We start from the raw sequence: 17,557 nt of genomic DNA, 5'->3' as shown, positions 1-17,557 counted from the left end.
TAGCCCATGTGCACCAATATCATTTTGAGTTCCCAGCATCACAAGCATATGTTATTTTGCCATTTTAAATCATCCCTTGGGCTCTTTTAGGCCCAAAGTCTAAATTGGAATTTAACTTCCTGGTTTGAAAAAGACTTCTTCTGGGATGAAAACAGGTAGATAGGACAAATATCTCTTGCAAGCATGGGGTTTGCGTTTTTAAAAGTAACATTAACATTTTCAGGGAATGTAGTGCAGGAGTGGCAATCCTCTGAGGCCCTGCAAGGACCAGTTGCTTGCTCCTTCTCTAAATATGTTCAAAGCAATTGTACATTGAACATTATCCATAGTTTACAAAACAAAATTGTTGTTTATTTCCCAGGTGATTTTCAAGAGAGAAAAAAGAAAATGTAAACCTGTAGGCTGGCATTTTCCTCAGTGTTTACAAGATTGTAAACCAGACTTGCAATCTTACAACTTTTGAGGTTAATGATTATGGTTAATAACCAAATGTGACCACAAACACCTACCTCTTAAGCCAAGCAGCACCCCATCCAAAGCATTTCCATCACCCTCTTGATCATTTAGGGCTCTTCCACACAGACATATAAACCAGAATATGTGCTTTGAACTGGAATATCTGAGTGCACACTGTCAGATAATCCAGTTCAATGTGGATTTTATACAACTGTGTGAAAGGGGCCCTAGAGCACCAATGACAGAAATCCAAAGATGGCACTCCAGCTGCATGTCATAGTGTGTGTGACTTGCAGCTGTGACCCCCAATCTGCAGCACTTTGGAAATCTTTTCGGTTATGGCACTGGAGACACACAATATTAATAATAATATAATAATAAACCTTTATTTGTACCCCGCTACCATCTCCCGAAGGACTCGGTGCAGCTTACAAGAGGCCGAGCCCAAATACAACAATAAAACAACAACAACAACACAATAACTCAAAAAAACAAAGCAATAGCAAAGAATAGCAATACATTAACAACATCCAATGATGCAATTAAAATAATGGCCGGGCCAGATGTAATAATTAAAATTAAAAATGCTGGGCATGACAAGGGGTGTTTGGAGGGGGATGGGCATGCAGATATCCTGGATCTCTAATAAAGTGCGTTGGGACATAATGCTAGGAGTTTCCTTATTCTGGAAAGGCACACTGGAACAACCACGTTTTCAAGCTGTTGCCATAACTGGCAATGTGAGGTGTCTGAGATTTTTAAAAAATTAAACTCTTTGAAATACAATAATAAAATATATTTAAATACTATAAGAAAAGCACAAGTAATATGCAAAGATGTAAGAGACTTAAAGGATCTCAAGAGTAGCACAAAACAAGCAACTGGGTTAAAATTCTATCTAAAAAGCTTGGCTTCCAAAAAAAAAGCCAAAAGGAGGCACCACAAAAACAATTTTCCATAATGTACTGAAGAGCCAGCATGGTGTTGTGGTTCAAGAATTTGACTACAACTCTGGAGACCAGGGTTTGAATTCCTGCTCAACCATGGAAATCTACTGAGTGACTTTGGCCAAATTATAGTCTCAGTATCAGGAAGACGCAGGTAGCTCCATTCAGAACAATTCTTGCCAAGAAAATCTTAACACTAATTCGGTAGGTGCAATGTGTTTTGTTATTGATGTTCGTAAAGTATGTAGATGTGATTATTAATGCACCCTTTTGAGATGTTTTTCTATAACACTCTGAAAATGCACTATTGGTCATTTAAAGAAATGCCTTCCTCTCCAAAGCTTTTTCAAATGGACTACCCATCATCTTAGCCTTGCATAAAAAGGGGGAAAGACTCATAAAAGGGTTTCTGATCATCACCATCCTATAGAATGCTAAAACTGTGACTATAAATTGTCCTTGTGTGTAAGTCAAAAGCAGACTTTGTGGCCAAAATTATGGATTTTACTTTAACCCAGGAATAAATTGAGTTAAATTTTGGAGCATATTTGTTGTTCATTCGTTCAGTCGTCTCCGACTCTTCGTGACCTCATGGACCAGCCCACGCCAGAGTTCCCTGTCGGCCGTCACCACCCCCAGCTCCTTCAAGGTCAGTCCAGTCACTTCAAGGATGCCATCCATCCATCTTGTCTTTGGTCGGCCCCTCTTCCTTTTGCCTTCCACTTTCCCCATCATAATTGTCTTCTCTAGGAGCATATAGCAAAGCATATAGCATATATGCTTTGGAGCATATAGCAAAGAAGTATTTTCCTCTTCTTTAAAAAATGCATAAAGTAACATACTTAGAAATTACTAAAGAGGAGGATCTGTTCACATCGATACAGATACAAATAAGGAAAGGAATATAAGTGAGGAAAAAGATTGAGTGCAGCCTGAAAAAAGGAAGGGGAAGAGTGAGGAAAGCAACCTGCTTCTATTAGGGACCCAGCCTAAAGATGGTGACAAGAGGCAGAGATGAGAAGCTTCTACAAATCTCTCCCTCACCCAAACCATGAAAAAGCAGCTTTTACTCCTTCCCACATGTTTTTCAGCAATATGGGGGAATCCCTTTGGAGCAGAGCGGTGGCAGCAATTTTTAATAAGGGCTTTTTGCAAAACATCTGCAGAGAGACTGACAGCCATTTTTAACGGGCTTACAGTAAGATCCTAGTAAAATGCCCATCAACCTGTTATCACTGCCTTCATTCTGCATCCCTACTGTAGCATCAACCTGTGTATAAATCAATGCAGGTTTTGGGGGTGAGTTCTTTTGTCACAAAGGTCTGACTTATACATGGCAATTCACTTCACACTGTGTAGATAAATAATCCAGTCTTTTGTTTGCGGTGGAAATATGGAATATGGCTTACTCACTATAAATTAATTATCTATCATTATCCTCAAGTTTCTGGAATTCAATAGGAAATGTGAGGAGAGTAGAATCCCGAGGCAAGGATTAAAAAGCTGCTTCCCTGCCAATCATCCCCAACATTTTATGAGTGGAAAAGTTCAAGAAGCCCTGTTCGAAGATATGATTCCTCCAGAGGTTGGCCATAAAGTTGTTCTGGAAGACTTAGAAGTGCCGGAGAGGTGTTTTCTCAAGTACTTGAAGCAGCTACACCAGAAAGGTGATTAAGAGAGATGTCCTTAGTCCATTTTGTTTGCCGAAATGCAGGGAATTATGGGAACTATGGACTATCAGAACTGCATGTATTCTAACAGATCTATGGGGAATATACCCTTTCACATCTGTCTACTATTCCTGGCCAGATTCAGGGGATATAGGAAGTGGGAAAACAATAGTTCTGCTGCAAAAGCAGACACTTCCTTGCATAACATTAGATATCACTTTTTTATTAGTGACTGAAAACAATTACAAAAATATAACGCAGGCATGCATGTACACAGTCAATACAATTTTGATTATAGTGAAACTCACAGCATTTACTTTAAACCACAGTCATTAAGTAAATGCTATGAATTGCACTGTATTCTGTTTAGACCTGCACATTTTCTGTGTGTAACAATGGGTGGAAAGTAAACAGAAGTAATGAAATACACTTGCATGTTCACTTCGTACATTTTTGTTAAGACCTAGTCTTGAATTCAAACAGACTGGCTAAGATCCATTTGATTTATACACTGTGACTTTTTCCTGCTGTTTTCCATCAACTTTAATTGTGAAAAATGTTGCCACATCTGCCCTCTTAATATTATTTTGGAGATCAAGCAAGTCTTAAAGCATCCAGATGCATACAATTCTACACATATCTCTGGAGTTAGCTCACTAAGGTCTGCTCTGCAATATTTTTAATTGACTTACGTGTTCTCTGGGAAAAGAAGGATCATAAAAAGTCTTTGCTGTTGCATTCCATTCTTCGCTGTGATTTCTCTTGGGACCTAGATTGATACTTCCGGTATTCAAAGTGTCAGCAACTCTGTTACTGTAGGTAGATTCTAACAAAGAGGAAATTACAACTGTAGTATTATTTTTCAGGTTCTAATTTTGTACTTTCTCAAAGTCTTGGTTTATCTCTGACCAGAGTAAATTGCCTGTATTAAACTGGATACTTGGACACAATTGTGTTTATATTTTAACATTTCATTTTGAAAAGAAAATTATCAAATAATATTGTTTCCTAACTTTTTCCTAAAGATTTAAAGCAGCATATATGACAAATGTGAGGTATTTTACTTTATTTCAAATATTGATGCTATAGATGACTTACTATGACAAACTTCCCAAATTATGCAGGTCATTAACATTTGTTTCATGGGTTTTTTTTATAATTATCTGTAATGAACATTTACCTCTATTGTAGTTAACTGAATTGGGGGAGGGGGGCATCCTGTTTATGATTTATAATGGAATAGGTCAAATGTATGCCCTTTTTTGTTCTTGCAGAGGCCAGAACCCTCTAACAACCTTAATCAATGGCAAATTTCCCAACCCACACAAAAGAAACATTTTAATTGCAGGAGTCCTACTGCCTTTTAGTGAAGCGCAGGGCGCATCAGAGAAGCACATAGTTATGTCCCAATAGCAAGATGCACAAGAAAGACATCATACTCTGAGACCATTGGGGGGTCTTCTGTGTCTGCATATAGAGGCATGGCTAGATACCCTGTTTTCTATTGGTCATTAAAGAGTAGTTGGAGGGGGAATTCTCCAGCTAAGAGACTAGTTATGGAAGGGTTAAGACAGGGCACATATCATGGTTCCATACACAAAACATTTATGCTACATCTCTCCAACACAAGATAATGGCTGCTATATCTTTGTCATTCTTAAGTGCATTACAGTTGCGATCTCAATGAATTATTTCACCTTAGTCACATCATAGAATCACTGGTTAAGAGAATTAGAGTAAGTGTGTTTGTTGTTCAAGTTGCCTATAGCAACCTATAGTAACCCTTGAATTTCATAAGGCAAAATCTCAATTGGCCATGCAGACTGAAATAATGGGAGCTGTATTCCAATACATTTGTAGAATACCCAGTTGAGAGAAATGGTTCATAGCAATAAGATGTAAAAGAAAGTATGTTTGGTTGCATGTGTGTGCATATGCACTTTCATGTGATCTATTAACTTTTGGCAATCTTATGAATTTCAATTGGTTTTCTTAAGTAAGGAGTATTCTAAAGTAGTTTTGCCAGTTCTATCCCCTGAAATACAGCCTACTACACCTGGTATTCACTGGCTGTCTCCCATCCAAGTACTAATCAGGGCTGATCCTGCTCAGCTTCCAAGATCAGAGGGGATGTAGGCCCTCGTTAGAATAAGACTTAAATCTATATTTATGCTGAATTTCCTTTCCACTCTTCAGGTAGTTCTTTTTACTACCTAAACAGTGCTCAATAGTATACACCCAAAGCAATCAACCCAAGGATAGAACAAACATGAAAGCAGATGCTGTTAAATGAAAGAAACAGTTGAATGCAAGTAGACAAGGAGCAGCAAGCATGAACACATAATACAAGCCCAGAGTTTACAAACCAAGGCAAGTCCTGAGCAGAAGTACAGATAACCTATTGTTCTAGTAAAAGTCTTCAGATTGTACAGGGTGTTTAAAAATTATCTTTAGAATTTTAATTGTGTATAGAATTGAAATTGTAAACATAATTTTCAGACACTTTGTCGTTATGTGTGATAAAGCAAGACCAGTTGTCTTTGAACACAAGGTAGTGCAAGGTGACAACCCTACTATAAAAAGCCAGAGGAAAATCAAACAAATTTCTAAAACCTATTGTTAATAGCTCTGACAGCAGAGCTACTGGATCAATGGCATTTACGTAAGTGTTGACTTAGCAAGTGTTTCAATGAGACAAACTTGAGGCAAGCAATTGGATTTAGTTTAATAAAACTACATTTTCAACTGTCTCAGATTCAAATTCTAGTAAGAGTAAAATGAGTTCAGTAATTGAGCCTAGGATTGTAGCCGGACACTCCGACAATATTTGAGTTAAGTCATTTTTGTTAGCCATCACAGCAATTCTATGCTTTGAAATATCTATTAACATTAATTTCTTACCTAACGGTTCTTCTTTTAGAAAAGCATGTATGTTCATAATTTGACCAATTTCCCTTGAATTCTGGCTATTTTTGAATTCTTGTAAAAGTGGCTTTACTTTAATTGGGAAAGCTGGTTTGGAAATTGAAGAACATACTCTTTCAATATCATCTTGACACACTGTTTTCTTGGTTATTTTATTTATAATTGCAAAGTCAAGGGCAGCTATTGCATTTCTCTGTACTGAATGTTCAGTTGTTTTTATGGGTAAAGAACATGTTCTGTCTATGCTATTTCCTTCTGAAATAATTTCTTCTGCAAGTTTACCTTCTAATGACTCTTGCCTTTCTTTTAATAATATATTATCTGCATCACCACATATCATAAATCGGTCATCTATTGTATGGAATTCCCTTTCTTCATCTCTGTTAACTTGCTGAGTGCTCACATCTACAGTCTGAGATTCATGTACATTTTCACTGTTTAGGAGGAAAATCTTGTTTGTACTCTCTTCTTTCAGTTTGGAACCATCTTTGTCAAAATCTTTTTTTGGCATTTCATTTACGTCTTTAAATGAGTTTTCAGCATTTAAATTGGGGTTCCTCACTATAAGCGAGTTGTTGAAGTTTTCTTCATTGTTAATATGAGAATTTCCTCCTAATTGGTTGTTGAAAGAAGCATGCAAAGGTGGTGTATCCTCTTGTGGGTAGAATGAACTGATTTGCTCACGGCACTCAGCATTTTTGTGACTTGGTGATATTTGCTTTGTGTTACAAATTTCACTGCATTCATCTAAGCTATCAGGATGGAAGTTTGTATGACTCACGATCATTTGTGATGGCACAGAATAACTTTTAGTGTTCACGTGGGCATTTATATTATGCTCACTGTCCTTTTTGTCATGATCTTCACTTGCAGAGGAAGCTTCCTCATGGATTGCACAGTTGATAATATTAGTCTTTTCAGATGCAAATTTATTTGCAATACTTCCATCTAGATGTTTGTTTGGTTTTGTTGAATGATATGTATCTTGATTAGAATTATCTAAATCTTCAGCACTTTCTAAGGGCATCTTACAATCTTCCACTGGGAATTCTGCTGAGGAACAGTAATTTTCTGAGTTGTCTCTCCTGACTTCTGTTTTATCAAATTTCTTTTCATCTGCTTTTCTTTCAGTTGTAGTTTCTTCACCTTCAGCAACACATGACCTATCTGCTGGTTCTGGAGTATTGACACTGACAGTATACAAGGTGATGCTTACAGAAAGCTCCTTTTGTTTTGGCTTCAAAGGACAAACTTTATTATCTTCATTTACACAATGCTCGAGATAACCTAAATATAGTAGAATGAGAAAATATGATTAATCATGCTTTGAAAATACAATTCAAAATAATTTTCTAAATGACAACAACAATGTATTCAGATCAAGAAAAAACCCTGAAACATTTGATCATGCTGTGGCTGCAGAATAGTAAGTATTTCTGTCTTTTGGAAGCAACACAGTAAATCTCCACAGTGGCAAAAAAGTGGAAATTAATAGCAGGTGTAATGTCTTTTTCTCCCTTTGTTATTTGCTAACTTTGGCACAGGCAAGCCAGCTGTACAAGCCAGTTAGTTGCACTTAGATATAGGACGATAAGATCCAACATTCTAACTTGCTTCTCTCCCAAGTATTAAAGTCATAAATCAGAAAGAGTATGGCAAACAGAACAATCTATTCCTTTGATAACCTCTTTCATCACCATGGGCTTACTTGGGTTCGTCCCCATGTAAGCCACCCTGAGTCTCCTTGGGGAGAAGGAGGCTCTGTACAAAAATAAAGTTATTATATGACTATTTCTTCCTATTAAACAAAATGGGCATATGGAATAGAATGGAAAGGAATAGAAACAGCAGAATGTAAACAAAATTACTCTATTCATACACTTCTTCCATTTCATACTGTGGAAATCCTTGTCCGTCATTGACTGAAATATCATTGGTTTAACACACAAAACGAAAGCTTATGTATATGGTACATTTTGCATATAAACATCTAGCAAGTAGCAGAGAAAGGAAGGAGGTTCCTCCTCTAGTTTAGCAGCTTCACTTCATACTATCTCATTGGGAGTTAGAAAACAGTGCATCCCATTTCCCTCCCACAAATATATGTAGTAAAGGAGGGGGTAGTCATACTTTCACGTGCATTTGTAATACATTTTAGGCTGCAACTTTAAAATGAACATCTGGCAAAAATACCAATGGAAGTCCGTGTAACATTACACTACATATTTAACTCAATTTTAAGATTTTGGTTAGCAAAGCAAAATAATTATTTTTTAAAGAGAAAACAATTAATTTTATTCATAATTTTAGACAGGTTTCATTGTAACTGTTGACTGCTTACCTTCACTGCAAACTGAATTTTCATCTGCTCTGTTTGTGCAAACTGAATTCTCATCTGCTCTGTTTGTATCACCTTTGTTTTGTTCTGTTTGCATTTCACCAGAACCAAAAGAAGAAGGCTGAATGTTTGTTACTCCATTTTCTTCTTCTGCAAGGTTATCACAACCACCTAATATTGTTTGGGTAGATTTGTTTTCTTTATGGATTGTATGTATTTGATTTTCTCTACACACTTTTTCAGCCTGGAGTAAAAATAAGATATATTTCCATTATAATTAAGATGAATTAGAGAGAGGGGTGTTTCAGAAACACTTTAACCCACTGTGTCTTTTCAACACTTTTTTGCAAAAGGCTATGTTTATAAACAGGCTAATATCATGTGACCAGAGAAGATATTTCTATTGAAAAAAACAACATGAATTCCTCTTAAACACAGTGGTGACATGCATCCATATCTGCATCCCATAGAATGATGAGTGACATGCATCGATATTTGGATGCACACAGAATGGCAGCTGTTCCTCTGCACTCCACTATTGTCAATGGGGAAGACCAAATGAGGAAGTGGATAAAGGAAACAGTCCCTGAAATGGTTTTGAATTAAAAAACATAAAATAAAGTGATTCTCCCCATCTTGGTTCTGTAGCCTTTGACAGTGTTTATGTTATGTTGAAATTCAAACCCTGTGACAATGCAGCACAGAATGTACTATCTCTTTTAGGTGCACAAGTGTAACATGTAACTGAGATTTTGATTCTCTTCAGCTGATATGAAGAGGCTTTTGACTATTAGGGGGCATAGACATTTAATAAATGAATGAATGGAGGGGTGAAGTTTGAAATCCACCTTGACATTTAAATATTTCCCCTTGAAATTCAGGTCTACTGTTATTAGTATGAATTGTGGGCCCTATAGCGAGAACCAGTTTTAGGTTGCAACGTAGGTGTTGAATTCAGTCATGTCAGAGTCTGGGGGTTGGTGCTGAAAAATGATCTATTCCTACCTTTTCTGCTAATGCAGTGATTCTCAACCTGTGGGTCCCCAGGTGTTTTGGCCTTCAACTCCCAGAAATCCAAACAGCTGGTAAACTGGCTGGGATTTTTGGGAGTTGTAGGCCAAAACGCTTGGGGATCCCCAGGTTGAGAACCATTGTGCTAATGTTTGCTTTAGAATAAACACACTTGTGTCTGATCATAGCTACATTAACATTATAAATTTCTAAGCATTAAAATGTTAGTTAGAAAATTATAGACCATTATTCATTATAAAATATGAGATATGGTCAGATAAAAAGCACTTCCTATATGGGAAATCAAAATGGCTTTAAAAATAAGTATTTCTTTCTTCAAGCAATGACTTTATTTATTGACTAAAAACATTAAAAGGTGGGAACAGCCTTTTAGAATACAAAACAAATGTGCAGTAACTGCATATTTTAACCTCATATTCCAGCTCCTAAAGGGCTAGCTACTTGCTTATTTTATCAAAAAAGAGAATTCGCAGATGACTACGTTTCCAAAGAGGGGCATCTGCCCACTTTGTCACCCAAACAAATGACCCTAGTAGGTATCGCAACCTGTTCCATATGTATTGCAGTACCAGGTAATCAGCATTAAGTAAACTTAGTATTTGACAACAGAGGTTACATTTTAGATTGGGTGAACAATGGTAATCTGAATCTTAAGTCTTCTAAAGGGCTTCAGAGAGCAGAAGGAATGCATGTGCATCACACATATTGAACAAAAGTGTTATGCTCCTACACATATATTCTGTTTTTATGGTTGAATGGGGAGATGCATATAACCAGTTTTAACCTATGGATTATTTTCCCTGGGAGAACATTTCAAATGAATACAAAAGGCAATTATGGAGCATATCTTTCCACTAATTATGACTGAATTCCCAACACAGCTGTAGAAAAATTATTTATTACAGAGACAACTAAAATACTCAGCTTTCAGATAGTGAACAAAGCTTATCCTAGTTTGAAATTAGCTAAAGAGCAATCCCAACACTTGACTGGTGGTTACCTGGAATTTTCTTCCATCCCTCCTCCCCCTGTAGCTCTCTGGGACCTTCAAAAGCTAGTTTCAGAAGGCTTCCCAAGCTGCCAGAATCACTTCTGGGGAAGCACAGGAAGGGACACTGAACTGACCCTGAAATAATCTGTCACTCCATCAATGGAATTGTTGGATATTGCCAAAAAAATCACTTTGATAAATTTGAAATGTTCAGAGGCAAATAATATTTGATCATATTCTTATTTATGTAATACTTCCTTGGATTTCTGGAATTATTTGGAATGTTTTGAGTACAGCTTGGAAGCCTTGTTAATGCACTTAAAAAAAAAAAACCAACCTCATCTTTCCAAGTGGCTTTTCCTTTCCCATATTCATTCTGAAGATTAAGGAACTTTTGTTCATTTTCTTTTGCCTTCTCCCTTTGCAGCTCATTATCTCTTTCAAGGGTCTGCAATAAAATTAATTATCCAAAAAATAATCAATACCACATTAATGAATTTTGATGTGTTTTATGTTGCTTGGACCTTTTCTGCTAACATGCTGAAAGTGCCATACAGATCAGTGATAATGTGCTATCACAACAATAATTTTCATAAATTAACAGAAAGGTGCTTATAGTTTAGCTAACACGAAGCAGGGGGAGGTTATGAAAAAGAAATGGCTATAAAAGGGTATAAAAATACTTGCCATTATTCAGTTTCACTGCATAAGTTTTAATGTGCTGAAAAAGTAATATAAAGTGCAGAGCTAAGAAATATGAAGTGTAGCGCATTCTAAACCTTTGTTTGTGAAGATAAACACTACAGTACAGCCTAGAACATGCTTTTATTATAGTAATCAAAGCTTAATTTACTTTATTAATATTCCATGTAATTTAGAAGCAGGATTAATTAAAATCTGTAGTGCAGACTTCGAGTTCTGTAGTAAGAATTTTAGTAGTGGTATTTAGTTTTTTTATTTCCAGGTTTTTAAAAACAAAACTGGAAAAAGGGTTGTTAAATAATGCCAGTACACAATTGCTGATATTATTTAGGATATATTTGCAGTACCACTTTTGTGGCAGAAAGTCCACTAAGAAGGGATTTAAATGGCATAAGAACTATGGGTTAACTCATTGCCATCCTTATTGTATGAGGATATTTTTAATGTATTGCATATATTTTTTAAATGTATCAAAAGTGACAGGATTTAGTGCACCCTACAAACACAAACAAAATCTTTTAAAATGTATTTGCAGGTATCTGTAGAATCTATAATGAACACCTGACCTGGCATTTTTCTTTCAGTTTATTCATCCCCAGCTCCATCTTTGCATTTACTTCTATTTGTCTGCTGAGAAGTTGCTGCATATGTTGTAGTGAAGCAATAATTTCCTTATTTGATGAAAGAAGGAAATTACATGTCAAATAACAAAGTCATTCTGTAAAGGTGAGCATCATAGCACAAGCAAATGTTATACTAAAATAAACGTTTGATCATACAGTACTTTTGCAGTAGGGTGCTTTCATCAGAACCTCTGGGCTCCATATTTAGCTCATCAGGAGCATATATTGACATCTGGGTTAGAATAATATGGAAGTCGGACTGGTAGTCACTAATTTCATCAAATTGATGTCACTGGAACTCAACATTTAAAGGGAACATACATACCAATGAGGTGGTAGTTTATAGATGTTTATATAGAGATGGTCAATTACTGGTATGTTAAGAGACTTTGGCTAATTTAACACTAACTGTTGTGTAAGCCTATGTGATCAAACTGCTTAAGCAACATTAAGAACTGCCTTGCTGTACACTGGCCAACACATTTTGTTGCCTCAAATGTACTTCCTTGCAACAGTGGCTGGATGGAACCAAGCACTGCCTATCTCTGAACATTTTATATATTATTTGTTATTTATAAAATACATTATCTTATTCAAAAACACATAACAAAAATTGGTGTGGTTTTGGAGGGGGGTTAGAATGGATTAATAACATGTTAATGTATTTCAGTGTGAAACTTCGCTTTGAGATTAGAATGTTTTAACTTAAGAACAAGGTCATGGAACTAATTAAATTCTTATATCAAGATATCACTGTACCACAAATTTTCTCTTTTCTACTGAAAGTTAAAGTCAGATGAAATAAGATAACATCTATCTCCCTTCTTAAAAATAGAGACAGCAATGTTTTTATTCCAACTTCTAGGAGCCCCCAGTGGTACAGTGGGTTAAACCCTTGTGCCAGCAGGACTGAAGAGCGACAGGTCGCAGGTTCGAATCCGGGGAGAGCACGGATGAGCTCCTCTGTCAGCTTCAGCTCCCCATGCGGGGACATGAGAGAAGCCTCTCACAAGGATGGTAAAATGTCAAAACATCCGGGTGACCCCTAGGCAACGTTCTTGCAGATGGCCAATTCTCTCACACCAGAAGCGGCTTGCAGTTTCTCAAGTTGCTCATGACACAACAAAAAAAAAAATCCAACTACTGGGAAATTCTCAATTAAGTTAATATAAGTAAAATGCTCACCTGGTATGAGGCTACTACCAAGGGCTGTCCAAAAGTAACTCTAGGCAAAGCTTTTCTTCCCCAGTACTTTCCACTTAAGCAGGTTTGAAATTAGTTGTTTCACTTAAATAGCTGTCACATCTGGCCAAGTATCAGTTTCTGCATTTTTAGGCAGTTGTAATGATAGCAAGAGACAGAGTGGTGTAGTTTTTGGAACACTGGTTTATACTCTGGAGACTAGGGTTCAAATTCCCACTGGATGACTTTCAAGGAGCCACATTTTCCCAGTCTCAGAGGTAGGCAAAGGCCACTCCCCTCTGAACAACTCTTGCCAAGAAAACCCTTGGGTGGGTTCATTTAGGGTCACCAGAAGTTGGAAATGACTTGAAGACACACAGGAACAATTATGACACTGACTGAATCTGTTCCTACATCCAAATTAAAGCCTTGCTAAAATATGGTTTTGCTTTTTTGGACAAAATGGCCGCCTCTAATGACTTCATCACATGTAGTTTCACAGCGTTCCTAAATATTTGAGAAACGGGCCACCCACAGAACCCACCAGACAATGCATGATCATTCCGTAGGTTTCAAGTCAGTCCCCGTTTTTAAGTGTTCGTTAAACCAATGATTCAAAAGTCAAGCAGCTTCATTTTGTTTCCCCATGTAGAGATGGACAAAATTGGCAAATATCAAGTGGGATGGGAATCCTACTTGTCCACTTGCAATCAAAACAATATTGTGTGGAGCAGAGATTCCCAGCAATGCTCCCTTTCTCTCACTATTATCATTTGGGCACTATGGAGGAAGGATCGGTAATTTATTGTATTCTTTCCATTTCCTCAACTGTGCAATCTCACAAATATGCTAATTTGCTGTTCTTTCATTTCCCTTTTTCACAGGAAAGGTATCCTAAATGTAGCTTGCATTCCAAAAGTGAAAAGATTTTTTTTGGGGGGGGGGGGGCAAAGTGCCACTGAAAAACTACAATCCCCCAGCTTTCCTACTTTCATGGGATGAAATTCTAAGCCATATTTAGCTTTGTTCAGTTTTACAAGTCACCAATTGCCAATATTTTATTAATGATGTATATTTTAAGTTTGTTTTGTATTTGCCCAAAGCTCTTATGAGAGGCTTGCTTTTTTTTCCCCTATCAGATCCTTTCACTGCTTCAATGACAGATCCTTTAACAAGAGATTCATGGTTCCATCATACAGCTGTCTTCTTAGAGAGCAAAGATCTCACCTGCCTGCATTCCCATTATTTGGATTTAGAGCACAGTTTTCTGTTGCTATCATGTTATTATAATCTGTTCTTGCATTAAAGTCTCCCATTATTATTAATGGACATGTAGGAGTCTCAAAACTAACCCCTATGTCATGATCACAACCTTTAGAACCTCTTGGGGGACTATAAAATTATTGTTATTTGGTTATTGTGTGCATTAAAGTCTTTTGGGGCTCATAGTGACCCTAAGGTGACCAAATAATGGGGTTTTCAGGGGCTGAGAGTGTGAGACTTTCAAATGGTGGGTTTCCATGACCAAGCAGGAAATTGAACTCTGGTCTTCAGAGTCACAGTCCGATGTTTAAGCCAGGGGTCCTCAAACTTTTTAAACAGAGGGCTAGGTCACAATATGTCAAACTGTTGGAGGGCCGGATTATAATGTTTTAATTGAATGAATTCCTATGCACACTGCACATATCTTATTTGTGGTGCAAAAAACCACTTAAAAACAACACAATAATTAAAATGAAGAACAATTTTAACAAATATAAACTTATTACTATTTTAATGGAAGTGTGGGCCTGCTTTTAGCTGATGAGATAGGGTTGTTGTTGTTGTTGTTGTTGTTGTTGTTGTTGTGTGCTTTCAAGTCATTTCAGACTTAGGTTGACCCTGAGCAAGGGCTGGGTAAATGACCCTAGAGGGCCGTATCCAGCCCCTGGGCCTTACTTTGGGGATCCCTGGTTTAAGTCATTACACTACGCTGGCTCCCAGGTGCATTTGTACATATTTTAATTCACTTGGAGCTGGCCAACTGAACTGCCTATAAGCATAATTAATCAGTTTGAAGTGCCTGAATCTTAACCTTTCAGCTAGCAGGCTCATCAAAAGCAAGGTCACCTGTGCTGAGTTGATCCCTTTTACCAGGCACAGAGAGTGACTGAAAACTTTGTAATTTCTTGTAAACCAAACATATGAAACTCAGATAGATACTGTAAAAAAAAACTGGCTGTATCATCTTACTTCTCTATCCAGAGGTATTCTGAGACAATACCATGTTACCAATAGTTTTTTTTTTTAAGGAATATGTGAACCACTCCTTGTTTTTAAAAGCTTTACTATTAGGCACAGAAGTCTTTGTCCGCCCTTCCTATTGCACATGGGCCATCACTTAGCTTGGCACTAGCCAAGTTGGATTTTCTTCTTTCCTCGCTGCAGTCCCCTATGCTGCCTGAAAACTGGCTCTGTGAGGTTTCCTAACACTTTACAGCAACTTTTGGGTGTGTGGAAGGTTCTAACATGGGCAAGGTCCAGCTTCCTCCTGTTTCCACTGATGGTTCTCTGAGCACAATCCCAACAAACTGAATCCTGACTTGAATGTTTTACTAATTTTCTTTTTAATATATTAACATATCATACAAAGTAGACCCAAGTTACAGATGGCAACAATATCTTTAATGCATATTTGGGTGAAATAATGAGAGCATGACAAAGTCCTTTTTAAAAAATAGTTCTTAGTAATGTTACATGTACTAACAATTTTTAGTAAGTGTAATGTTGTACTTTATAAGTGTAACAAGTTATTTCATTCCTAAAATGTTCCTTTTGGTTCAAGATTGCATTTTAAATAATACAAATATTAAAATTTTAAATAATGAATACTTCCAACTTTCACTTTCAAAGAACAACAAGCAACCGATTACTGTTTTAAAATTTTTCCAATCTCTGAGCAGAACCAGATGTAACATATACGTACTTGGAAGTTGGGACTGAGTTAAGCTTGTTTCATTTTAAGTATATATACAATGAGGCTATTAAGAGAAGCAAAGATCTGCTGTCAACCACTGCCAGAATCTAAAGGTTCAGAAGTGATGATGGGGTCCAGGAGCATCTCTGGCAGTACGTTTTGGTAATTAGAGAAAGCCTTATCAAGAACGGGTGGACATTTTTTGCAGGCTCCCGAATACTGTTTTTTCAATATTATCTGATAGCTCAACCATCAGTTCTTAATGACTATGGCAGGAAAATACACCTGATTGCTACAACTGTGGATGATCAAGTTTAAGCACATCATTTACTAAGTAGATAAAAACACATGAAGATGCTAAAAAAGAAACTCTATGTAACATTTTGCGTGTTATTCTTTGGCAGTCTCTTTATAATTGCATGTATTTCTAGTAATCATTGTTAATGTGTCATACATTCACAATACACATTAACTAATTACCTGCTTCTCTTCCTTCAGATGTGTATTTTCTTCAATTAATGTTGTATTTAACTCTTTCTCCTATAAATGAAAGAAAGGCCATGGGCCAAATTCAGTTGTCACATTATGGTCTCCCATCTGCACATCTCCCCATATGGGAAAGAAATACCTAAGTGGGGCAGGGGCAGACAACAGGAAACTCCTAAAGGCAATGTATAAGAGGGAATAGGGAGAACGCAAAAGCCAACTGAACTGTGCCTTTTAAGAATTAGTGTATGCAAATAATAATGCTTACAATTCAATAGTATCCTAACAATTTTACATAGCAAAATAGACCTCAGTTGTAAAAAAAAGAAGACAACTTATTCCCGAGTCTTACTTCTCTCACAGATTTGATTACTGGTACAAAAATAACATGGAAAAAAGTGCTGTTCAATATGTTTTGGCTAACCTTTCATTCTAAAGGAACAATATATGCATGTAAAATGAAACAGCCAGGTCAAATAAATGTTTCACTAAGTAAACAAAAAAATTTAGTCCCTAAATATCCAGACAGCACTCTGTCCTGCACTTCATCCATTTCCCTGGCACTATCATATGTTGTTTACACTATCCCTTGCCCAGACATTTTAGAGTTGGCCACATTCATTTTGTAATCCTGGCCATTGGTTTGTCGAACATCTACTGATGGAGCTACAATGAAATGGGTTTTTAATATTTTTATTTTTAGTGTGTTTAACAGGATTTTGGTATTTTATGATGCTTTTAGATATTGTTATTTTGTTAAGTTAAATTAGGTTGTGTTATATTGTCAAATGTGTTTATTTTGATGTAATTGTCTGCATGGTACTTTTGGCAATTGAATGTTTGCCTTATATGTTGGAAATCACCCCGAGTCCCTTCAGGGAGATGGGGGGGGGGGGGGTATACAAATAAAGTTTTATTAACAGAGAAAGTCTGTTTCTCCAGTCTTCCTTCACTATGCTGATACTGATATATCTTTTTTTAAAAACACACACACCTTCCAGCTTGAGGAAAGATGAGGAAAAAAAGATAGGAGATGCTTGGGAGTAAAAGTCTTTGTTAAAAGGAGCTTCACTTTTAGAAGTTTTGTTAACTGAGGTACACCTACATAGAAAGATTAACAGCGGACATCATTATTGCACTGAATTACTCAGCAGTCATTTACATTGCATATTTACTACATATAATATTTAAAGCTAAGATTAACATAGCAGACATCCTTTTGTTTTTTGACTGCAACTCCCATAGGCCC

General features: G+C 36.7%; 1 protein-coding gene across 1 annotated transcript in view; it reads right to left on the bottom strand.

Annotated features, from left to right (window-relative positions):
• Window positions 1-17,557, bottom strand: part of CCDC73 (coiled-coil domain containing 73) — a 45,249-nt gene that overhangs the window by 736 nt on the left and 26,956 nt on the right. The window contains exons 5-10 of the mRNA XM_067466864.1: window positions 16,303-16,362; window positions 11,628-11,732; window positions 10,697-10,807; window positions 8,340-8,580; window positions 5,975-7,285; window positions 3,766-3,899 (exon numbers count right to left, since the gene is read on the bottom strand). Coding sequence (XP_067322965.1) covers window positions 3,766-3,899; window positions 5,975-7,285; window positions 8,340-8,580; window positions 10,697-10,807; window positions 11,628-11,732; window positions 16,303-16,362 — 1,962 coding nt within the window. The remainder of the gene's footprint in view (window positions 1-3,765; window positions 3,900-5,974; window positions 7,286-8,339; window positions 8,581-10,696; window positions 10,808-11,627; window positions 11,733-16,302; window positions 16,363-17,557) is intronic.

This window comes from Anolis sagrei, chromosome 1, assembly GCF_037176765.1.
Source record: "Anolis sagrei isolate rAnoSag1 chromosome 1, rAnoSag1.mat, whole genome shotgun sequence".
Taxonomy (NCBI): domain Eukaryota; kingdom Metazoa; phylum Chordata; class Lepidosauria; order Squamata; family Dactyloidae; genus Anolis; species Anolis sagrei.
This window is presented reverse-complemented; position numbering and strand designations above follow the sequence as displayed.